A 21,012-nucleotide genomic window follows, 5' to 3' on the forward strand; every position below is an offset into this window, starting at 1 on the left:
AAAAAAAAAAAAAAAAAAAGGTGGGAAAAAAGGAACCTGAGAAATTTATCTTAATAATACACCCACTTGAATCCAAAATAGTATCATTTTAGCATGTAATTAATCTAAAAAAGTCATTCATGAGACACTTTACATTCTTTATTGGGTTCTAAGTCTTGCAAATTTGGTGAATATTAGAGTACAGCTTAATCTGAACTCATCACATTTCCAAAGCTAAGCAGCCCTTGTGACTAGTGGCCACCGTACTGGACCTCACAACCGAATACTAGACTGCCTTTCAAGGTGCTTGCTGTGCTATATCCTAGAGCATAGGAAGCAGCCAATAAATGTCAGGCACTATGATGATTATTTTTATCATTGCTTGTTGTTGGTGATGGTCCAGGGGGAAGCTGGGCTGAGGCCCCAAGCCCTTGGCATAAGCACTGCTGTTTCTATTCTTAATGTGAGTCCTTCCAGCCAGCAGCTTGATGTCTCCCAGGCTAAGCCAAGCTGTGTGAGCCCTTGGCCTGTAGGTTGAGAAGAACCAGCCTCATTCTCTCTAGGATGGGAGGGAAGAACCAGGCTGAGGTCTCCATCTCCCCAGCTGAGAACCACATGAAGTGAGGCCTCCTTGGGGTTTGTAAGCCTGTGGTCCGTCTGCCGTGGTATGTGGGGTAGCCAGGCTCACATCTGGAAGGGAGAGTGCAAAGGCCCCTCCTTCTGGGTCCTTGGAAGGACCACACCTTCTGTAGCACCTCCTGTATGTCTTAGGCAGACTAGGCCTTTACACAGAACAATCAAACAAATCCCCACCATTTTTAAAGTTGTTTTTCCATGAGACCCCATGAGTTAAATGGAATAAGGATAAGGGGTCAGCATGGTCCCCATTCCTCTGAGGTCCCTGGATAGTTGCTGAGCACTGGCAGAGTGGTTCTCAAACCTAAATTTCAAAACCTACCAAGCCTCAAAGGTTGTCATCAAATTGGCCTAGGGTGTGGCCAGGGCTCTGGGATATGTAAAAGATCCTATCTGCCTGATCTATCAGGCAGACAAGTTTGGAAACTGTTGTGCTAACCCTTTGGGGCACCAGCTCATCTAATTCTCACAGTAGCTAGGGTGCAGGTGTGGTTATAGTTCCCACTTTACAGATGGAAAGAAGCTCACAGAGGTAAAATAACCAGCCCAAGTTCAGACAGCCAGCAAACAGGCTGTCTAGGGTTTACTAGCAATGGTCTTAGCCAGTGGTGTGCAGTTAAATGTTTAACAAAATCACTGGACAGTGACTGCAGCCATGAAACTAAAAGACACTTGCCTCCTTGAAAGAAAAGTTATGACAAACCTAGACAGTGTATTAAAAAGCAGAGACATTACTTTGCTTACAAAGGTCTGTATAGTCAAAACTATGATTTTTCCAGTAGTCATATATAGATGTGAGAGTTGGACCATAAAGAAGGCTGAGCACTGAAGAGCTGATGCTTTTGAACTATGGTGTTGGAAGAGACTCTTGAGAGTCTCTTGGACAGCAAGGAGATCAATCCAGTCAATCCTAAAGGAAATTAACCCTGAATACTCATTGGAAGGACTGATGCTGAAGCTCCAATACTTTGGCCACCTGAAGAGCCGACTCGCTGGAAAAGACCCTGATGCTGGGAAAGATGGAGGGCAGCAGGAGAAGGGCCAACAGAGGATGAGATGGTTGGATGGCATCACTGACTCAATGGGCATGAGTTTGATCAAACTCAGGGAGACAGTGAAGGACAAGGAAGCCGGGCGTGCTGTGGTCCATGGTGTCACAAAGAGTGGGACACAACTTAGAGACTGAACAACAACTACTCTAGAGGGAAAAAAGCCCTGATTCTTAGCATTTGCCTATATCCATGGTGTAATGACTCCCACCACAGCTCACTTCGAGCTACCAAAGCGATGTCACTGAGCACAGAGTTGGGAAGTGCTTCACACAACTGACTTTTGTGTCAGTAATGGGATCCAGCACATGGCTGGGCCCAGGCACATGGTGAAAAGGAAGTCCTGTTTAGTGGGAGGCAGATATGGTAGCAATTTGCTGAATTTTTAGTCATGGAACACTTCCTCAAATGAAACATTTGAAAGCCCCAATATTTCCAACACATAAAAAGCATATGTTATCAAAAGTAGAGGTTTATTTTATGAACTTAAATGATAATATCTTGCTTTTGTTAAACTAGGTGAGCCCCAGGGCAAGGTGAGGACTTGTGATCCTGGGCAGAGTAGAAGGTGTAAAGAGCAGCCTCTTCTCAGAATCAGGAGCCTTGTGGGCCAGGCCCACTGCTGACCTCACTGTCCGTGTGGCCATGGGCACATCCTTGCCCCTCTGGGCTTCCATCTTCTTGTGTGTCCCGGAGGAGACTTGACTGCTCACAGGACCCCTGGGGTGTGGCCTTCCAGGCTGGCATTGGCTCTGTCGCACCCCCTGCCCAACCCCAGACAGCCTTGCCCTGTATTTATAGCCATGACTTCAGTCTCTCCGGTTCCACTGAAGCTAGTTCCCAGGCCACATATTTATAAACCCAGCAGGGCAGAAATAGACGTGACGCACAGAGAACTTGGCTGACTTGGTGAGCAGGCTGGATTTGGTGTGTCCGATGGAATGGACTCAAGCCCCCAGTATCCCGGGTACCAGGACGCACGGGAAATTCAGAGCTGGAAGGGCGCTTGGAGACGCCAAGCCAAGCCCTGTGTGTGTATGGCTGGGGGTCACCAAAGCCAAGGATTGAAGGGCTGTGTCCAGGGGTGCAGAGGGCATGGCAGAACCAGGCCCATTATGAAGAGATTTTGGCTTTGTGCAAAATGGCTCTCCTCAAACCCTGGGGGACCTTCCCCCATCAATGAGCATGCCAGGTAACTTTCAGGTACCAGCTTGGTTTTTTTCCTGCTCTGGGACCATGAAAAGAGATTATCCTCTCTCAGCCTCTGTTTCCCCATCTGTTAAATGGGAATAGTAGTAGGTACCTATTTTATAAAGTTGTTATGGGAAATAAACAAAATCATACTTGATATCATATACCTGGATGGTGCCCAGCACACAGTGTTCAGTTAAATATGGCCCTTGTTCTAATTATATCCTCAGTCACCTCTTAACAAACTTAACAATTATAACAACAGCAACTGCCTCTTCACAAGCATCTACACACATTAACTTATTTAATCCTCACCACAGCCATAGGATATCATTATTATTATCCTCAAAATCATGGGATAACATGTGTTTCACATACAGGAGACCCTCTATCCACTTAATGAACTTGGGAAAGAATTTTCTCAAAGAAATAAAGCTAATATGTGAAATTGCATTTTTATATACTGACCCATAAAAATACTCAATCCTAAATGGTAGACAGGTTCTTAGCAGGACATGAAGGTTCTAAAGTGGTGAATGATCGAATAATCAGAATGTTAGCATAAGACATATCTCAGGGGCTTGCAGGATTTGTGTTCCTGAGTTTTCCATCTAATACGGATTGTATGTATTTTTAATTGCATATGAGAATTCAACATAATAGGGAACTTGAGGGACTTCCCTGGCAGTCCAGTTCAAAGCATAGTAAACTTGAAATACATATGCATATAAATAGAAGACAGCTCTATACGTGTGTGTGTGTGTGTGTGTGTATACATATGTATGATAGCACTACATATATATGTTTTCGCCACACTGCCACGGTATGTGGGATCTTAGTTTCCCAACTAGGGATCGAAGCCATGCACTCTGCGATGGTACCACAGAGTCTTGACCACTGGGCCGCCAGGGAAGTTCCAAGATAGCATCATATTAATGCCCCTGTTTTTTCTGTCCTAATGATACACACACTCTCCAGTTCCCTTTTCTGCTTAATTATTTTTCCATCACACTTATCACCCTCTGACATATTTATTTATTTTTCGTCAATCTCAACTAACACGTGAGCTTCACGTGGGCAGGGTGCTTTTCTCTCTCTCTCTCTCTCTCTCTCTCTCTCACGGTGTACTGCCAGGACTTAAAATAGTGGATGGTGCAGAGCAGGCGTTCAGTAAATATGTGTCAAAAGAATGAATGAGTAAGCGACACTGTGTGTCTCCATCTTACAAGAGGGCGACTGGAATTCAGTTCCAGTTCAGAGTGGCCCAGCTATCATGGGGCTTCACTGGGGCCTGGCTGACACTCCTCTCTTCTGAGACTAGCCAGTGCATCCGGTTCAGGAGTTCTTCCCAGCCCCTCACAGCCACCCCTTGTCAAGGGACGGTTTCCTAATGCTTCTGGAGCTCTCCCACAGGATGCTCATCCAACACCAGCTCCTCATGTCCCAGGAGTAGGATGGGAACCCAGGGAGGAGGGAAATGGGGAGGAAGGAAGAGCAGTCGGAGCAGGCTGGGCAGCCAGAGTGGTGAGAGCTGCAGGTCAGACAGGAAGACAGGAGGCCCTGATTGGTCAGTCTGTCCCACAGGTCTGGAGGGACAGGTCAGTAACATTGGGTCACATTTACATATCTTTGGGGACTGACTCTGCCCACTGGAAAATGCCTGGAGAGGGCACATCCAGTGAGGATTTGGGGACACCTACAACCTTGCATACTACCATCCCCACCAACCACTCTGCCTTTTTCTGTTGGGAAAACTGAGGCTTATTGAAAGGAAGTTATCCTTCCAGAACACAGAGCAAGATAACTTCAATCGGTGGGCTTCCTCAACCTCACCAGTTCTGGAGGTTGGAGGGGTTTGAGATTCTCCCTTTGGAGTTAATGGGGAAGAGACCCCACTCCAACCTTGGCTCCCACCCTCTCCTGGAGACAGAAGCACTAAGGCAGGAACATACTCTCAGCTCAGACACCTGCGGACCACAACAGCTCTCCTCCTAGTGGCAGAGAGAACTCAGCTGTGGACAGTCCAGACAGTAACCCCCACCTCAGCCCCGATGTGAGGTGCTGCCAGATGGGTGGGGCAGGTAGGTGCACCCTGAGCCATCTGGATCAGTACTGGATTACCCCTTTCCCCAAGGTGACTCCATTTTCATCCCTAGGCTGTACAGTTAGTACCTCAGTCACACTCATTATTACACTTGATAAATATTTATTGAGTGATTCCTGTGTACCAGGCTATGTACCAGGCATTAGAGATAGTCTTTCCCTTCTCCCCCTCCCATCCTTCCATCCTTCCTTCTCATTCATCCATTTGTTTAGTAATTACTTTAACCATTAAGGCAGCACATTCTATGGATATGAGTGATATTTGGAGCTAGACTATCAGGATATGACCCCTGACTCAGTCACTCACTAGCTGCGTGAGCTTGGCCAGTCACGTAAGTTCAATTTCCTTATCTGCAAAATAGGGATAATAATAGCATCTTCCTTACAGGGCTGTGATGAGGGTAACATGAGTTAATGCACACTAAGTGTCTGGAATAGCACCTGACGTAGTAAACACTTCATAAACTGCAGCTATCATCCTTGTCATTGTTATTATGTGCCTGGCCCTGTGCCAGGTGCGGAGGAAGTTCTTCCAAAATGCTGCTCTCACAGGGATGCCTGCACGCCAGCTCTAGTTCCAGCCTCCAGCTTCTGCTCTGGCCTTGCTGCCTCCAGTTCCACCCCCAGAACAGGGCCTTGCACTGGCTCCCCCAGCCCGACAGGGCTACCCTCTCCATCACCTCTCAAGACAGCAGGAAAGAGTCCAGGCAGCTGAAGTCTGTCACAGTTTGACCATGTTCTGTCACCTCCCTTGGAGGTGCCACACATGCCTTAGCCTCTACCTATTCAGGCCCTTGTGGTTCTCCAGGTTCATCCTCAAATGGTCCTGCTTTCTGGCCTTCACTGGGTCTTGATGGACGGAGTACTCTCGACTCATCAGAATGCCAAGCACTTCCTGCCAAAGTCCGTCAAATTCAATTGAAACATCATCCTTCATCCCCAGGAAGCCCTCCTTCCTTCCCCTCAGCCAAGAATCATGAGACCTGCCTTTGAATCTGCATTTCCCTTTGTTTGCAACTTTTCTTTATCCCATGATCAATGGGGAGCCACAGAAGGTTCCTGAGTGGGTGAGCAGCACACTCAGAGATGTACTTTAGAAGAATCTTCCTAGACTCCTTCTCCCCTTTCTTCCTACTCTAGTCTCTTCCTTACACAACCAGATCCTGTGATTTCCCCAGCATTGACTTAGTAAGTCAGAGGAAAAGTCAAAAGTAGAACCCCAGGCCTGAGCCTGCAATGCATCCACTTAAGCCCTGACCCTCTGGATCCCCTCACTCCGTTTACTTCCTCTGCAGCTGCAAAAGCAGGCTGGGGGCCATGCAGATGATGGAGAGTCAGGGGAGGCCAGACTGGGCTTTCCATTTACCCAGCCTGTGAGCCAAGCATCCCTAGAGCCCCACAGGTGAGCAGCACACAGCCCTGGTCCCCCATCCACTGCCGAGTGAAGAAGGAGCCTGTATTTCCCTCAACAACCCTGGGAAATCTGGCTGTGTTTTCATCTGTTTTACAGAAGGGGAAACCAAAGCTCACAAAGAGTCGGGCAGCCAACGAATGGAGGAGACAGAATTCAAACCCAGATCTGATTCCAAGGCCAGTGCCCTTCCCCCATGACACAAGGAACAGCAGAAGGGACTATGAGGCTCCGAGGGCATGTTCCTTGAGCCCATTCATGGCAGAAGCCAGCCACAGGAGGAGCCCAGGGAGATCCCAGCAGCAGACCCTCTACAGCCTTGGACAGAGGCTGTAGAGATCTGATGCTCAGCTCGGCTTCCGGTCCTGGGGGCCCTGCTTGCCCTCATGGGAGGTCAGGGGAAGGAGGACGGGACCACTAGGGAGGCAGCAGGGGTTATGTGAGGGGCCAGAAGCAGGTGACTTGACACCTGGGCTCTAGCACCAGGCCTGCATCTAGACTTTCTCTACAACCTGGGTGGTCCCTTTCCTGTTCTGGGCTCAGAGCCCCCTCTCCGAGGTAAGCACTGTGGGTATGCTGGACTGTCAGCTCTGTGCTAAGGCTGGATGGCCTAGAACCTCGGCCTGCGTCCAGAGCAGGGCTGTGGCTTTTAGCGAAGCTGATATTAGAGGACCTCCTCTCTTGTCTGCTGAGACTGGAGCGGGCTGTCTCCTGCCCGTGGTGGAGCCCATACCAACAGTGTGCTATGTCTGAGCGCAGCCTCAGGGGCCCTGTGGGGTGTTGCAAACTAGTCTGAATATGTGAGTAAGAGGACAGGGGCCCAGCAGCTCTGCCACTCACTGCCCTGTGACTCTGGATGCTGAAGGTACCTCTACGTGCCTCAGTTTCCCCCTCTGTAGACAGCACTCACGCAGCTGACTCAAGGGAGTGTCAGGTCAAAGCCCTGGCCGAGCACCAGCAGATGCTCAGTAAGTGGTGGCTGCCATTATTGTTCTGGGTCCCAACACCCTGCCCCGGCCCCAGGCTCCCGAGTAGGGTGGGTATTCCAGGGCTTGGGCCCACACGGGACCTGCCCAGACCCCCCAGCTGGGTTGGGAGTCTTCCCTCCTTGGGAGGGAGACTTGAATTGGAGTGCTCCTGCCAACTCCTCCCCCCCAGCTTGGCAGTGTGAAGACAACGCCGGCCAAAAATATTTGTGTGGGTGGCGGAAAGTTAACTTTTCCGCCTCTCTTTTCTTTCCTGGAAACCGTGGCCACCGTCAAATAGAGCAAAACAGAAGCAGGCGTAGAGTGAGGCGAGGCCCCGTGGGGCGTCAGAGGGAGCCCTGCCCCCCTACACCCACTCCCGCCTCCTGCCATCTGGCTCTCTGGTGGGGCGGTGGCAGTGCTGGTGGGGAGAGCCAAAGACTTAGAATCATGGCATCCCATGATGCCGGCGTTGGATGGACTCTCCAGCATCATCTGGCTTAAGCCCACCATGGTGCCTTTGCAAAATGACTCCAGAGGGCAGAAAGCACCTGCCCAAGGTCTCAGAATTCTCCTGGCCCTGCATGAGATTCTAGATTCTTTGAAACTGTAGTGGCATAAATCTGGCAGCAGCTGGTGAGTGAGAAGGAATTTGGAGACGAATGAGACTCTGGAGCCTCTATTCTCTGGGTCCATCAGGGCCAAGGTGCCAGATCCAGGTTCAGAGATCAGCCTTACCAGTTGCTAGGTGTGTGACTTAGGCTGGAAGTCACTTGGCCTCTCTGATCCTCAATTTCCTCACCTCTGAAATGGGATAATAAAAACAGTACCTCCCTCACAGGGTTGTTCTGAGGATCTCTTTCAATAACCTAAGAGAATAACCCAGTGTGGGATAGGTGTTTAATATCCTGAGTGCCCATTCTCCTCCGAGCAGAAGGTTGGCTTCTCTGTACTGATTTCCCTGCCACTGAGGCTGCTGTAACAGGTGTCTCTTATCTTTCTGACTGAGGTGCCTGTTGGCCTCTCCCTGGTTGGCACTGATATGCTGCAGCACCTGGGAACATACTTATCTTTCCTCTGGTCTACCACACTCTGCCAGCACAGCTCCAGCCAGAAGCCAAGGCCTTGACCTAGCCTGCTGAGGTGGGGGATGCCTGGCCCTGCCTGTGGACAAAGGCTTGGCCTCCAGGCACTGCAGCAGCAGAGGTCAGCCCAGGCTCTGAGGTTGCCGATGTCCACAGTCTTTCACGATTCTCAGGATTCTCACCATCCATGGGTGTGCAAGGATTTTCCCCTCCCTGTTTTGCAGTAGGATAAGAGAGTTATAGAGAGTTCAGGTTCTCCCAAGTTCACACAGCTAAGCAGTGGTGGAATACGAGATCTGGTAACCAATATCTATAAACGTCAAGGTTTCCTCCCAATGCAACTGGTCATCGACCCTGTTGTAAGCTCTACCTGCCTGTCCTGGGCCATCCGGCCCATCCCTACCCGGGGCCTCCACAAGTGATTTTCAAATTCTTGTCTCCAAACTGGAACTATCGCCTGCTCTTCAGGCCTCTGTGTGGAGCTGACCGTGTGCATCTCCCCCGGAAATCCCAAACTGAATTCATCTCCCTGCTCCCCTGAACACCTGCTCCTTCCATTTATCCCTGATCTCTATTAACGAAATCACGCTGTCACCAGAGTGACGAACTGGGCTGCATCCTAGCCTCCTCCCTCTTCCTCCACACCCACTCTCCATCTGCCTCCCAGCCCAGCCAATTCTTCCGCCCAAGTTTCTCTCCCATATCTCCTCCTTGCATCCCTATAGGAAGCCTCCATCCCCTCTCTCCTGGATTATTCTCATTTTTAACATTTATAAATGATCATACTGTTATTATTATTGGCCCTGTTGTCATTCACAGCTCCCCCATCCACAGCTCCATGAGTCAGAGTACCATATCTTCTTTATCCCCATTGGGTTGTCAGGACTTTTTGTGGTGTCTGAAATGTAAATAGGAGCTCAAATTTTTGTGTGTGTGGAATGAAAAGAATAGTTGATATGTATTAAGTTATGACTCTGAAACAGTCTTAAACCCTCTGCAACACATTTTCTCACTTAATCCTCATTGCAACACTGAGATGGAAATATTACAGTTCCTGTTTTACAGATGGGGATGCTGAGGTTCACAAGGTCATGTGGCTTGTTGCCCACCACACAGGTGGGATTCTAGCTCAAAGCCTGGGCAAATCACTGCACCACATCCCTTGGTGCAGAGCCTCCTCAGGGGGTTGTGCCCCTCGTCTGTACCCTCCGCACCAGCATTCCTGTGATTCCTGTGGCACATGTACCTTTGGGCCACATGAGAGAAATTTTTCTAGGAGGTGCCCAAATAAATATTTTTAAATAACTAGATATTTATTTAATGGGTATTAAGGGGGGAAATGACTTAGCACAACATAGTTGTGGTTTTCTGCAATTATTGCTTAAGATAAGCCTAAAATAGTACAAGTTATTTAAAGTTGATTTATGGGAAGATAATAAGCAAATAAAGTGTCAGGTGGCATAAGGGTATAGCAGAAATTGGGGATGTTGAATGACTAAAGCTTGGGACTTTCCTGCAGACACGTGAGACCGAAATCCCAGTCAGTTCTCAGGGTCCCCCTAAAGTGGACTCAGAAATTCTGCCTGTAACACCCAGTGAACCATCTCATGCGCCGTTTCTTGTCTCCCTTTGCAGATAGATCGTCTTGAAGGGGAGGCCTCACAGACAAGAGAAAGGTTAAGAAGGAAGCCTTGGGGGTCCATCACCAGCCCCCGTCCCAGCCAGGAAGGCTTGCAATTGGACCCCCTTCCAGCTCTGTGAATTGGCTGAGGAAGGAAGGGCAGCCAAGAGCCAGAGAAGGCCCCAAGAAGAGCAGAGACCAACAATCACTCAGGCGCCTCTGCCCAGCCCCAGTGCGGGCGCCAGCTTCTTTGTGTCCGTGAGGAGAGGCTGAACCATGCTGGGCCCCCACCTCCCACCCCTACCCCTGGCACCCAGCGAAGGTGGGTCTACCCCTTGTGCCTTTGGGGTCCCTGATGGCAGCTACAGGTGTCTGGCCTTGGAGGCCGAGGAGAGCGGCGGTGAGGAGGGCCTGCAGGGAGAGGCAGGGCTCACAGACTTGGAGGAAGACCAAGTGGCCAGCAGGAGTGGGGACAAGGCCTGCAGAGCCACCCAAGGGCCACCACAGCTTCCCAGAGCCCTGGGCACCCAGCCACCCAGCTGCTCCAGGGAGGCACGAGGGGTTTCCCAGCTTGACAACAGAGCCAGTCAGGCCGGGGACCCCGTGAAGTTCCGGCAGGTGATGACAGCCAGCCTCAGCCCCAGCCCGGGGCCCAGGGTTGCCCAGAAACCAGGTAAGCTCATGGCCCTTTTCCCCTGAACTGCCAGAGTCATGGAGGACCCCATAGGTGCTCAACATGTACACACACCTCTGGCCATATTTTCCCATGGTACACAAGAGACCATCCGAGTCCTGTGGGCCTGCACAGACTAATAGCCGTGGAGACACAGGGGAGGCTGTGCTATCCGTGTCATTCCAGCTGGACCACATCTAAGCACACTCTTGGCTCTGCCAAAGACAGCACATGAGAAGGCTGTGAGAGAAAGCCACGTTATCATGCTTAGTTAAAAAAAGCCCATCGTTCACTCTTGTCTGCCTGTTAATCGTTCGTGGTAACAAATGACCTTGGAGTGGGAACAACTGATGGGATGGGACCATCTCGCTGAGCACACTGAGTGCCAGCTAGTTGAGGGTTCTGGGGACGCAGTACTGGGTCACACAGGTGTGGTCCCTGCCCTCATGGGGCTTTTGAGGTAGAGACTGAGCCTCTGGTCTAAACAGACCTCCTGATCTTACAGGTGGGAAACTGAGGCCCAAAGTGAGGAAGAGACAGCTCCTGGTCAGCCTGTGGGTGGTTGAGTTGAGCCCATATTCCTCATCCGGGCTTCAGTTTTCCATCTGTTAGAGGTGACAGAGGCACGTCACTTGGACTGCAGTGAGGACCCAATGACAGTGTGTAGGGGAGAGCTTGGTGAACGTGGCATGAAGGAAGGAAGGAAGGATGATCAATTTCCTATGGCGGCAGGAGACAGCTGAGCAGGGCGGGACAGGGAAACCCACACTGAATCACCTCCACTGCCAGGCCCATGGAAACGCTGAAGTGGGTCCAGATGGGAGGACGTGAGCCGGGCCATGCTCACTCAGGCATGAGATGCTGCTAACAGATGCTGGGGCGCAGGGCATGTGGGGGACCCAGGCCTGGGAGGGCTTGTGCGTCAGGAAACTGAAGGAGCACTTCATTTCTGTGCAGGCGTTGCTGACACCCAACCTGGCATCTCACCAGCCTCCTGCCCACTCTCTTTTCTGAAATAATTCTCTCCAGGGTCTGACCAACCCCCATGGCCACCATTTCCTATTCCCTTCCAACAGGCAGCAGGGAGGAGGGGACTTAAAACCAAGGAGGGGACTTCGAGGCATCTAGCGCAGGAAGGGTGGAGGGTCCCAGGAGGATCCAGCAGCCTTGAACTTGGAGACAGGCCTCCAGGTCCCCTAGAGCTGGGAGCCCCAGGATCTGCTCCCTCCCCTCTCATAGACCATGGCTAGGGTCAGGAGACAAGGGTGGCAGTTCTGGACCCCCTCAAATCCTTTCCCAGTTTCTTCATCCATGAAAATAAGAACATGAGCCCCATCTACCTCACAGAACTATCATGAGGTTGTAGGGTAATTTAGATAAGCACGTAAGGGATGTTGATAGCAACTAAAACAATCACCATCAGTTCAACAACACAATAGCTATTATTTGTTGAGCCCTATGTGCCAATTCCACTGTGCTAAGAGCTTCACATGTATCACTTCATTTAATCACATAACAATTCCCTAAGGGACATACTGCTACTATCTCCATTATACAGATGAGAAGACTGAGGCCCAGAGATTATAAGTGACTTGTCCAAAACTCCCAGCTAACAAGCTCTAAGGCCATCATTCAGTCACAGTGTTTTGCATGTGGGCTTTGCTCTTTGCTACCACTGCATTCTGAATCTATATGGGAGAGTGTTGGGGAGAGAGTTGTCTGCTGACATCTTGGAGGGGAAGAGACCGTGTATGGAGAGACAACCATTAATGGGTCCTGATGGCTTCTCACATGGAGCTGGTCCATTTCATGGTATCTCATTCTTGTTGATCTTACTCTGGCCTTTCATGGTAGGTTTTATTATCCCCATTGTACAGGTGAGGTAATTGAGGCTCAGAGACTTAAGCCCAAGGTCCTAGTCAGCACTGGAGCTGAGACTATGATCTTATTCTTCTTGCTCACAATCTGGTTCATTCTTCTCTTTAACATCCAGCCAGATGGTTATCTAGTTCTGTCCTGAACATTTCCTAGGACAGAAGAGGCAGGAGTGACCTCAGGAGGATGCAGTGGGCAGGGAAGACTTCTCAGAAGTAGAGGCAGAAAGGAAGCTGGGTCTTGCAAGAGAGCAGAAACCTGGGTGGTCTTGGGTTGGAGCCTACACTAGCCTTTCTGCTCCCTTGGGAAAGGGAGTGGCCACAGTCCCTTCTCTCTGCCTGGAGATCCAGAGGGAAGAGGCCTGTGGGGCTGCCAGGTTATTAGTGGATTAGGGCTTCCTTTAAAAGCTTCCTCCCATTATTGCCAAAGGATTATAAGCATCTTCAGACAATTGCATCCATCCTTCCACAATTATACCTGCCTCTCTTGAATGCTCCCTGAAAGTTTTAAGCATGGGCCAAGGCATCTTCTGCATTGGGCATCCAGCACTTGGGATAGGTGGGACCCAGTGCCATTTCTCTAAGGCCTGGGTACCAACTGAGCAGGGTAGGATGGGGTCCTTAGCAGGCTGGAGGGTCAGGGGATGCAAAGAGATGAAGTGGGCAGCAGACTGCAGCTCATCTTTCTTGCCATCAACTACTGCCAACTTGAGAGAAGAAACGTGGGAAGGAAAGTTACCTAGGGCTCCTGATCAGCGCTGGTTAGTCTATAGCTCACCAGAGAGCCCCCTGCTGTCCTCTCCACAAAGTCTCAGCTGATCATAACTGGCAGGGCTTATTGAAATTATTCTATAGATAATCTTGTGGAGATTCTAAAGTCTAGAGATGGCAAGTAGCTTGTCCAAGGTCACTCAGTAAGCTGGTGGCAAAGCTAGAGCTGGAACCCAGGGTTTCTACCTTCCAGTTCAGCTGCCAGGCCCTGGGCTAAATGCTTTGTGTGGGCTATTTCGTCTTATCTTCTAAACAACCCTAAGAAGTGCACGCTTTTCTTAACTGTTTCACAGATGAGGAAACTAAGGCATAGCAAGTTTAAGTGACAAGTCAAAGTCTTAGGCTGGTGGGTGGAGGAGCTGACATTTGAACCCCGGGAGGTCTGGCCCATGCTTTCAACCACCCTCTGTGCTGCACTGTCTCCATGGAGACAAGGCAGCAGGCTGTTTTTCACCCACGGGGCTGGGGAAGGTTGGGCTCTGGGGGATGGTGGGGGATTCTGCCAAGCCATACCCTCTCCTCCCAGGGAGACCAGGGATCCACTGCCAGTCCAACCCCTCCTCTGCCCAGGGCTTTGGGAGACCCACCTTCCCTCCTCTCCAGGCATTGTTTTTGGGGGCCTGGGGTATCGGGAGGATTTGGAGACCTTCCCAACTCTACTGGACACAGCTCTGAGCCTCTGGGGTGGAGATGGGGGTATGGATCTGGGTTGTCAGGGTAGCCCTGCCCCTGGCCACATCTATCCTGTTGAGGTAGAGGAGTCAGTGTCCATGATGAGAGCTAACAGTGGTCACTGGGCCAGGGACAAGGCCCTTGCTCCTCAGGCCCGTGGAAAAGAGGCCAGAGGCAAGGCCCCACCTACTCCCCTTCCCTCCCTTCACCAAGGTGACCATAATAGGGGGTGATGGTATAGAGGCAAGGATCACAGGTTCACGTATACTTCACACATGTACCCACACATACACACTCACACCCCCTGCAAACATAGGTACAAGCAAGTGATGTCTACACACCATGTTCTTATGCAAATACTCACGGGTATATATTCACATCTGCACACATGTGCATACACGTACTTGCTCTCAGATACCAACACACCCGTGCATAGGGTAGGCATTGGAACATACCCTCCCACAGACCCCTGCCTCACTCATGCAGGTCTAACTTTCACATGTGGACACATTCATCAAATTTGTATACATAGCAGTCCCATCAGCAAACATACAACCACACACATTCCTTCCCTTAGATACAGGTTAAAAGCATGTTCTTCTCTCCATTTTCTTTTGCTCACACACCTACACTGTGCAATCTCTCTTGCAGGCACACACGTTTTTTCTACAGGCATATCCACTCTGCACACCCACTGTCACACGCCCACATACAGACCGAACCACTTTCTGTCCTTCCTTTTCTCCATCTTTTTCACTTTCATACCCACCCACGCAGTAATCCTAGCCTCCCTCCCTCTCTCTCTCTGTCTCCCACACAGTTTGTTTCCTGGTTTCTCACAGGCTGGGCTGTAGCGCATGCACTCACAGAGCTGGCAATATCCTGCCTGATGCCAATCCCCCAACCCCGTCAGTGCCTGCTCCCCCCACCATGCCACCTGGGGCAGCCCTGGCACAAGAGCAGCCACTGGGTCAGAGGAACTCTCTGTGGCCAAGAAGCCAAGCAGAGGGTCAGGAGAAGCTGGGGAGGGCTTGTCCTGTCTGTCAACTGACCCCATGCACTCTAAGTCCATCCGCTGAGGACAGGGGACATCTCAAACCAGGCCACTTGCGGCTCTGCATTTCACAGAACCTCAGGTGGGTGGGCTTACATCACCACATTTCCAACTTCCTCTAGCAGAAATCTAAACACAGAACCCTGATAGAAAAAACATGCAAGTGGAATCATCCTGGGTAAGGGGGTGGGGTACTTGGAACCCAGGGAAACTTTGGTGAAAACCCAGGACAGCGTTTTCCAAGTGTGGTTTTGTTTCAGAATTGCTGGGGGAATGAGGGTGCTTATTATTCCAAGTCCACCGCCAGCCCTTCCACCACTGGGAGGAGGCACCTGATAGTGAGATCTCAACTTTCCACAGCATCCCTACTTGATCCTGATGCACGATGACCCCACCATGGGCCTCTGAGCATCACTGCCTCTGTTGTTGCTGGCTCACCAGTTAAGTCAGCGGATGGCCCCAGACAGCCTGGGAGGTGACAACCTTCCTCAATCCCCCTTTGCCTAAGTCCCACTTGGCGGGATGGTGATATTGGAGGTGCTGTCAGTTATGGGGGACAGGATCACAAAGACAGATTTAAAATGGAGTTAATGGGAAGGACAGAGGAAAGTGGGTGGGGGTGAATAGATGCGAGACAAGAAGAAACTGAGCGAAATAGCAGCAGAATTTAGGGACCGACCAAGAGAGAGAGAAATTGAGGAAACAGAGACACACTCAAGCAGTAGAGAGTGAGGCCAGGGAGAGGAAAGAGAGGAGGAGACGCGCGGGGAGACTGCAGGCCGAGCCCCAGGGGGAGGGAATCGCACCTCCGAGGGCTGGGCGGGGCGGGAGGGGCGGCGCTAGGGCCCCGGGGAGCGGGCGGCTGGAGCTCGGCTCGCCAGCCCGCCCAGCCCTCCCGGCTCCGGGTCCCCACGCAGCCCGCTAGGCGGTGGTGGAGGGGGCCGTGGCGGAGGCTCCGAGGGGCCACCGGTGTGGGGTGGGGGCGGCGGTGGGGGGTCTCGCTCAGGGTGGGGCGCGCTGATGGACGCGGCCAGGTGCGCGGAGGTGGCGGCGCTGGTGAGATCTGGGACCAGGCGCGGAGGCTGGAGGTGAGTGAGGGGCGCTGGCCGGGCAGGGGTGCCGGCGCCCAGCAAGCCTCTCCCCTTCCCACCTGTGTCGGTCCGGGCGCCGCCCAGGTGGAGGTGCAATCTGGGCTCCAGTCCCCACAGGCAGGGTGACCTTGGCCAAGTGATTGCTACACGCTGGGCCTCAGTTTCCCCACCTGTACAGTGGGGCGGCAGAGGAGGGGGTCTGGGGAAATCTCGAAGCCTCGAAGCAGCTCAGAGGCGGAGGAGGGGGTCGGGGGGAACACCCCCGACGCCGGGCAGCTACTCCCCGAGGCTGCGTGGGAGATCCAGCCCTCGAGCCCCAAGCCGCCAGCAGATCATGGCTGGGATAGCCCCGGGCTCGCAGGTGGGCGACAGCCGGAGGTGTGAGCACCCGTACCAGTTCTGGGGAAGAGGGGAACGGCTGGTCTCGTGAAAGCTGAAAGCGGCGGGTTGGGTTGGGCTCCTTGCTGGGTTGACCAACATGGGCGCCTGTGGGGCAGAGGGAACGGCGTGTGCTGGGCCCGCGCCCCCGCCTCTTCCCGCGGGCGGGGTGCCCACCGCGCTGTGCCCGCTAGGTGCGCAGGATCTGGGCCCCGCAAACCGCAAACCACGCGGGGGGGTGGGGGGGGACCTGCTCAAGCCCCACCTGGGGAAATCGAGGCCTCTCCTGAGTGCCTACGGGGGCGAGGTGGAACTGCCCTCCAGGCTCTACATCACATTCTCACAATTCGCCCTGTGTGCCAAGGTGATTGCTGAGGCCGGACAGCTGAAGGGTGGGGCTCCTATCTAACTAACCACTGCACCGCCGCCTCAGCGGGCTCCGTCCAGAGCCCTGACAGGACCTTTTGGAGAACTCGGAAGAGAACTTCTCCCTCCCTCCCCACCTCCACTCCAGGTTATAAGCTAATTCTGGATGGGGACAGGACTTTCTGTGTTCCGTGGGTCTGGGTTGTTCACAAAGGACAAGAGACAGTGGGGAAGCATCATGCGAACCGGTCCCCACCCTACCCCAAGTGGCAGGTGGCACGGGAATACACCATTTTGCTCTGTGATCTTGGGGCAAGCCCCCTGCCCTCTCTGACTCCCAGTGAGAGGGTGGGCGGGTGGCCCCTGAGGGGCTACCTGCATTGAAGACAGCAGCCACTGGTAGAGGCTTTAGGGGCAGTCAGAGGTTACCCCACCCTTGTCATGGTGCAAGGATTAGGATGAGATAGGATGCTGTTCAGAGGGACTAGGGTAGGCTAGGTAAGAGACTGGAAGCCTTGCAGGTGCCAGCCTGCCTGTCCCCAACCCCAGGCCTGGGCCCCATCCTGTCTTGGGGGACAGCACCAGAGACAGACTGATGGCCTCTTCCTCCTCCCAGACCTGTTGTGTTAATGTCAGACAGTGGGATGGCACCTTGAGGGAGATGAAAACACTATGCGTGGGGCGGGAACCCCTGCCTCTGTCTCCCAGTGGGATCTTGCATTGGTTCTTCCTCTCTTCCTTATCTGTACAATGAGGGCAATGGACACAAATCACCCTAGTCTGATATTCAGAGAACTTCCCAAAAGTGAATTGTTTGCTGCTATGCCAACCTTGGCTCCCAATCGCCACTTTGCAGGCTGGCCCTTGGGACCACCTCCCTTCTCTCCAGTCTAGTACCTAAATGAAACTGTGGTTGAAATCAGGATTTACATGGTTAAAATAAGGTCTTTACCTCCTTCCTTCGCTTGTTATCTGTTACTTTTCCCCTAAGGTGAAAAAAAAAAAAAAACTAAATAAATAAAGACAAAAAACCCTGTGGCATTTCTAGCCTGGCCTGGTTCCCAACTAATCCCCAGCCTCTTCAGTCAGCATTTTATCTAATCTCTCCATTTTAGAGCTGGGGAGACTGAGACCAGGGAGCAGAAGAGATTGGCTCGGGGGGGTCTGTGAGGAGAAGAGAGCAGAGCCCCCTTTCCTTGGGACAGAGCAGCTCCTCGACAAGCAGGAGGGCCAGTGTAGCCGAGGAGCCTCTGGAGAGATAGGAGAAGTACAAGAGGAGCCTCCTACACGTCTCCTCTCCAGCCCTAGTCATGTCCCATCTCCCTGGGTGACATGCGTTTCCCTGAGCCCACCCCACAGCCTTGGGCGCTGGGCTGGGCAGGGGTCAGCCCACTTTCTCCACCTGCCAGGACAGCCATGGGCCAGGGAGAACACACCTCCCGGCCTAGGGGCCTGGCCTGGGAGGCACCTTCTCCTTCAGGGCAGCTCCCAGGCTCCCAGACATGAGCTCATCGGAGCTGCTGGTGCCAGAAAGGGAGGGACTGAGGGGGAAGCAGGCCACACTGCCCAGACTGGGGCACTGAAGGCCCCTGGGGCAGTGGAGAGGCACAGCGGCCCAGGCCTGGCAGGCTCTGGCCCCACTGTAGTGTGAAGGCAAGGAAAAGGCAGGTCAGCAGAGGGTCAGCTGGGGTGGGGATGGGGGCGGGCTACGTGCTGCGGGGGGTCCAGTGCAGAGGTGCAGGTGCTAGGCTGACCTCTGCCACTTGCCTGCCACGTGACCTTGGGTGAATCCCTGTATGGACCTCAGGGTCCCTGTCTAATTAGGGGGTGCACGGGTCCTTAGGCACTGGGGTTACAATAGTGATGATAGACAAGTTCCTGCCTTCAAATTGCATTTTAACTGGAGAGAGAGAGAGAAGAAAAAGGAAAGCAAAGAAATCAGCAGGACAGTTTCAGATAGATAAAAGTCATATGAAAAACAACAAAAAGCCATGTTGCAAATTTGGCGAGCACTTAAGAGGGGCTTCTTCGTGTTGGTGCGTAGGGAAGGCCTCTCATCGGAGGTGACACCTGATCGGAAACCTGAATGGTATTTGAGGGTGTGGTCATGGCAGGCTTTGTGGATTTGGCTTGTCCAGAACTTGGATCTAGAAGAATGGTAAGAATTTGGTTGGGAGGAAAGATGTTTCAGAGGATGGTAAATACTCTAAACTAAGAGCTGGGGGTGTGGAGTGGGGTGGGCATGGGCTGTGGGTTATGAAAATGCCTTCATCTCTCAGCGCTTCGGGCTGTGGACCCAAAGGAACCCAGGCCCGTGAGGGTCATGGGGTGGCTGGGCTCTGCTGAGTAAGGCCTGTGAGTGTGAGTGTGAGCTCAGAGTCTTTTGTGAACTGTCATTGGACACTGTGGCTCAATTGCTACCCAGTGCGGCCAGAGGAGGAGTCAGCATGGGGACAGCCTCCAGGCCCTGTAACTCCAGAGGTGCACAAAATCCCTCTCTCCGGAATGAAATCTTCACCAACTGGCCGCTGCCTGAAATTCCACCATCCTAGCTTCATCTTTTCCACTCAGTGAGGCAGTATAGCGTAGGGCTGTGTTGACCCGACCCTACCCTGCCCGGCCTCCCAGGGCTGCTGCAGGTGAAGCAAAATTCTGTCTACTCCTGTGCTAGCCACTTCCTGCATGCCTGATACACAGACCCTGGGGTTGGACCCCTGGACTCTCTCTGGCTTTATGGGAGATCTTGAGCGTGTTACATAACCTCTCTCGGCTTGTGTTTCCTTGTCTATAAAACAGAAACAATAGCAGACCCTATCCTGTACTGTTGTTCTAAAAATTTAATATGAAGATAAAAATAACTATTACCTTTTAAATAGTATTATCATGTTTTGATCTCTGTTAAAATAGCAAGCCCTGGAGAAGACAGACACTCGCTCAAGACTCGTATCTCAGTGTATGTTACTTTTTGACGTTTAGCCAGAGACAGGTTTTTATAGTGGGAGGATGGGCACAGTATAGTGGCTAGGACCTGGATCGAGCTTCAGGAATAGATACTTGAACACTCTGCCTCAGCTAACAGGCTGGTGGTCTTGGACAAATCATTTGTTCCCTTGGGGCCGCAGGCTTTGGTTCTGAGCTACTATGGAAAGGACTAGGAAGGATGGAAGGGGATTGTGAGTGGGAAAGAGCTCGACAGACACGAAAACCACTGGGCTGGCAGGAGGGGCAGCCACCAGGGTGGGGGAGGTGGGGGCAGGCTGGATGCGCCCCAGAGATAGGAGAGGGGGCTGACGTGAGACTGAATTACGTGAGGCTGCACATAATCCTCTGGAATAAAATCTCTTGGAGACTAAGTGTTTGACAGATAAAAAGCCAAAGTTCTTGGGAAATAGTTATCTTTTAGGGTTACTGTGTGCCAGAGTGTTTTAAGTTCTTTACATGTCAGCAACTCTATGAAGTAAGTACTGTTATAAGTACTATTACTATCAACAGTTTACAGATGTGAAACAGAGGCACAGAGAGGTTAAGTGAGCTTCCCAAGGTCACACAGCTGGTGACCGGCCAGGTTCAAAATCAGGCCTTTGGCCCCAAAGCCTTTGTGCTTAACTCCAGTACAGCATGCTCTCTCCTGCCTTATGGAGTGCCAGAGGCTCAGAGGGGCCAAGCCACGTGCTTGAGAACATAAGTCATTCCCCTCTGACCCTCATCATCCCTGCCCCCTAGGTGCTGGAAGGAGGAGCCTCCCTGGGTCTGGGGTTCTGAGGTGCACCCTTGAGCCAGCTCAGCCTCTTGTCTTCCCCTCTCCCCTCCTCTGGGAGCAGGTTGGGGAGGATCGAGTGCACTGGGAGTGCTGTGGGCACGGGAGGCTCTGCCAGGGCCTGACGAGCGGGCATCCTTAGTGTCGGTCGTGACGCCTGAGTGGATCCCAAAGCTGGAGCTGTAATACACCCCCCCACGGAGTCTGGCATGACTCCCATCACTGGATGGACGGGCGAAACTGAGGTCAGAGAATCCAGGGACAGGCCCAAGGCCCCAGGCCTGAGCCTGTCACACAGGCTCCCTGAGTCTCCTCTCATACTTTCCAGGCTGCTCA

The 21,012-nt window shown here is 52.2% G+C and overlaps 1 protein-coding gene across 1 annotated transcript in view; it reads left to right on the forward strand.

Moving 5' to 3' along the window:
* SYNPO (synaptopodin) overlaps positions 1–21,012 on the forward strand; it is a 51,426-nt gene that overhangs the window by 9,198 nt on the left and 21,216 nt on the right. Inside the window, exon 2 of the mRNA XM_010850651.1 lies at positions 10,055–10,713. Within this exon, the coding sequence (XP_010848953.1) occupies positions 10,317–10,713 (397 nt within the window). The 5' untranslated portion in view covers positions 10,055–10,316. The remainder of the gene's footprint in view (positions 1–10,054; positions 10,714–21,012) is intronic.

This window comes from Bison bison, unplaced genomic scaffold (assembly GCF_000754665.1).
Source record: "Bison bison bison isolate TAMUID 2011002044 unplaced genomic scaffold, Bison_UMD1.0 scf7180017864291, whole genome shotgun sequence".
Classification (NCBI taxonomy): domain Eukaryota; kingdom Metazoa; phylum Chordata; class Mammalia; order Artiodactyla; family Bovidae; genus Bison; species Bison bison.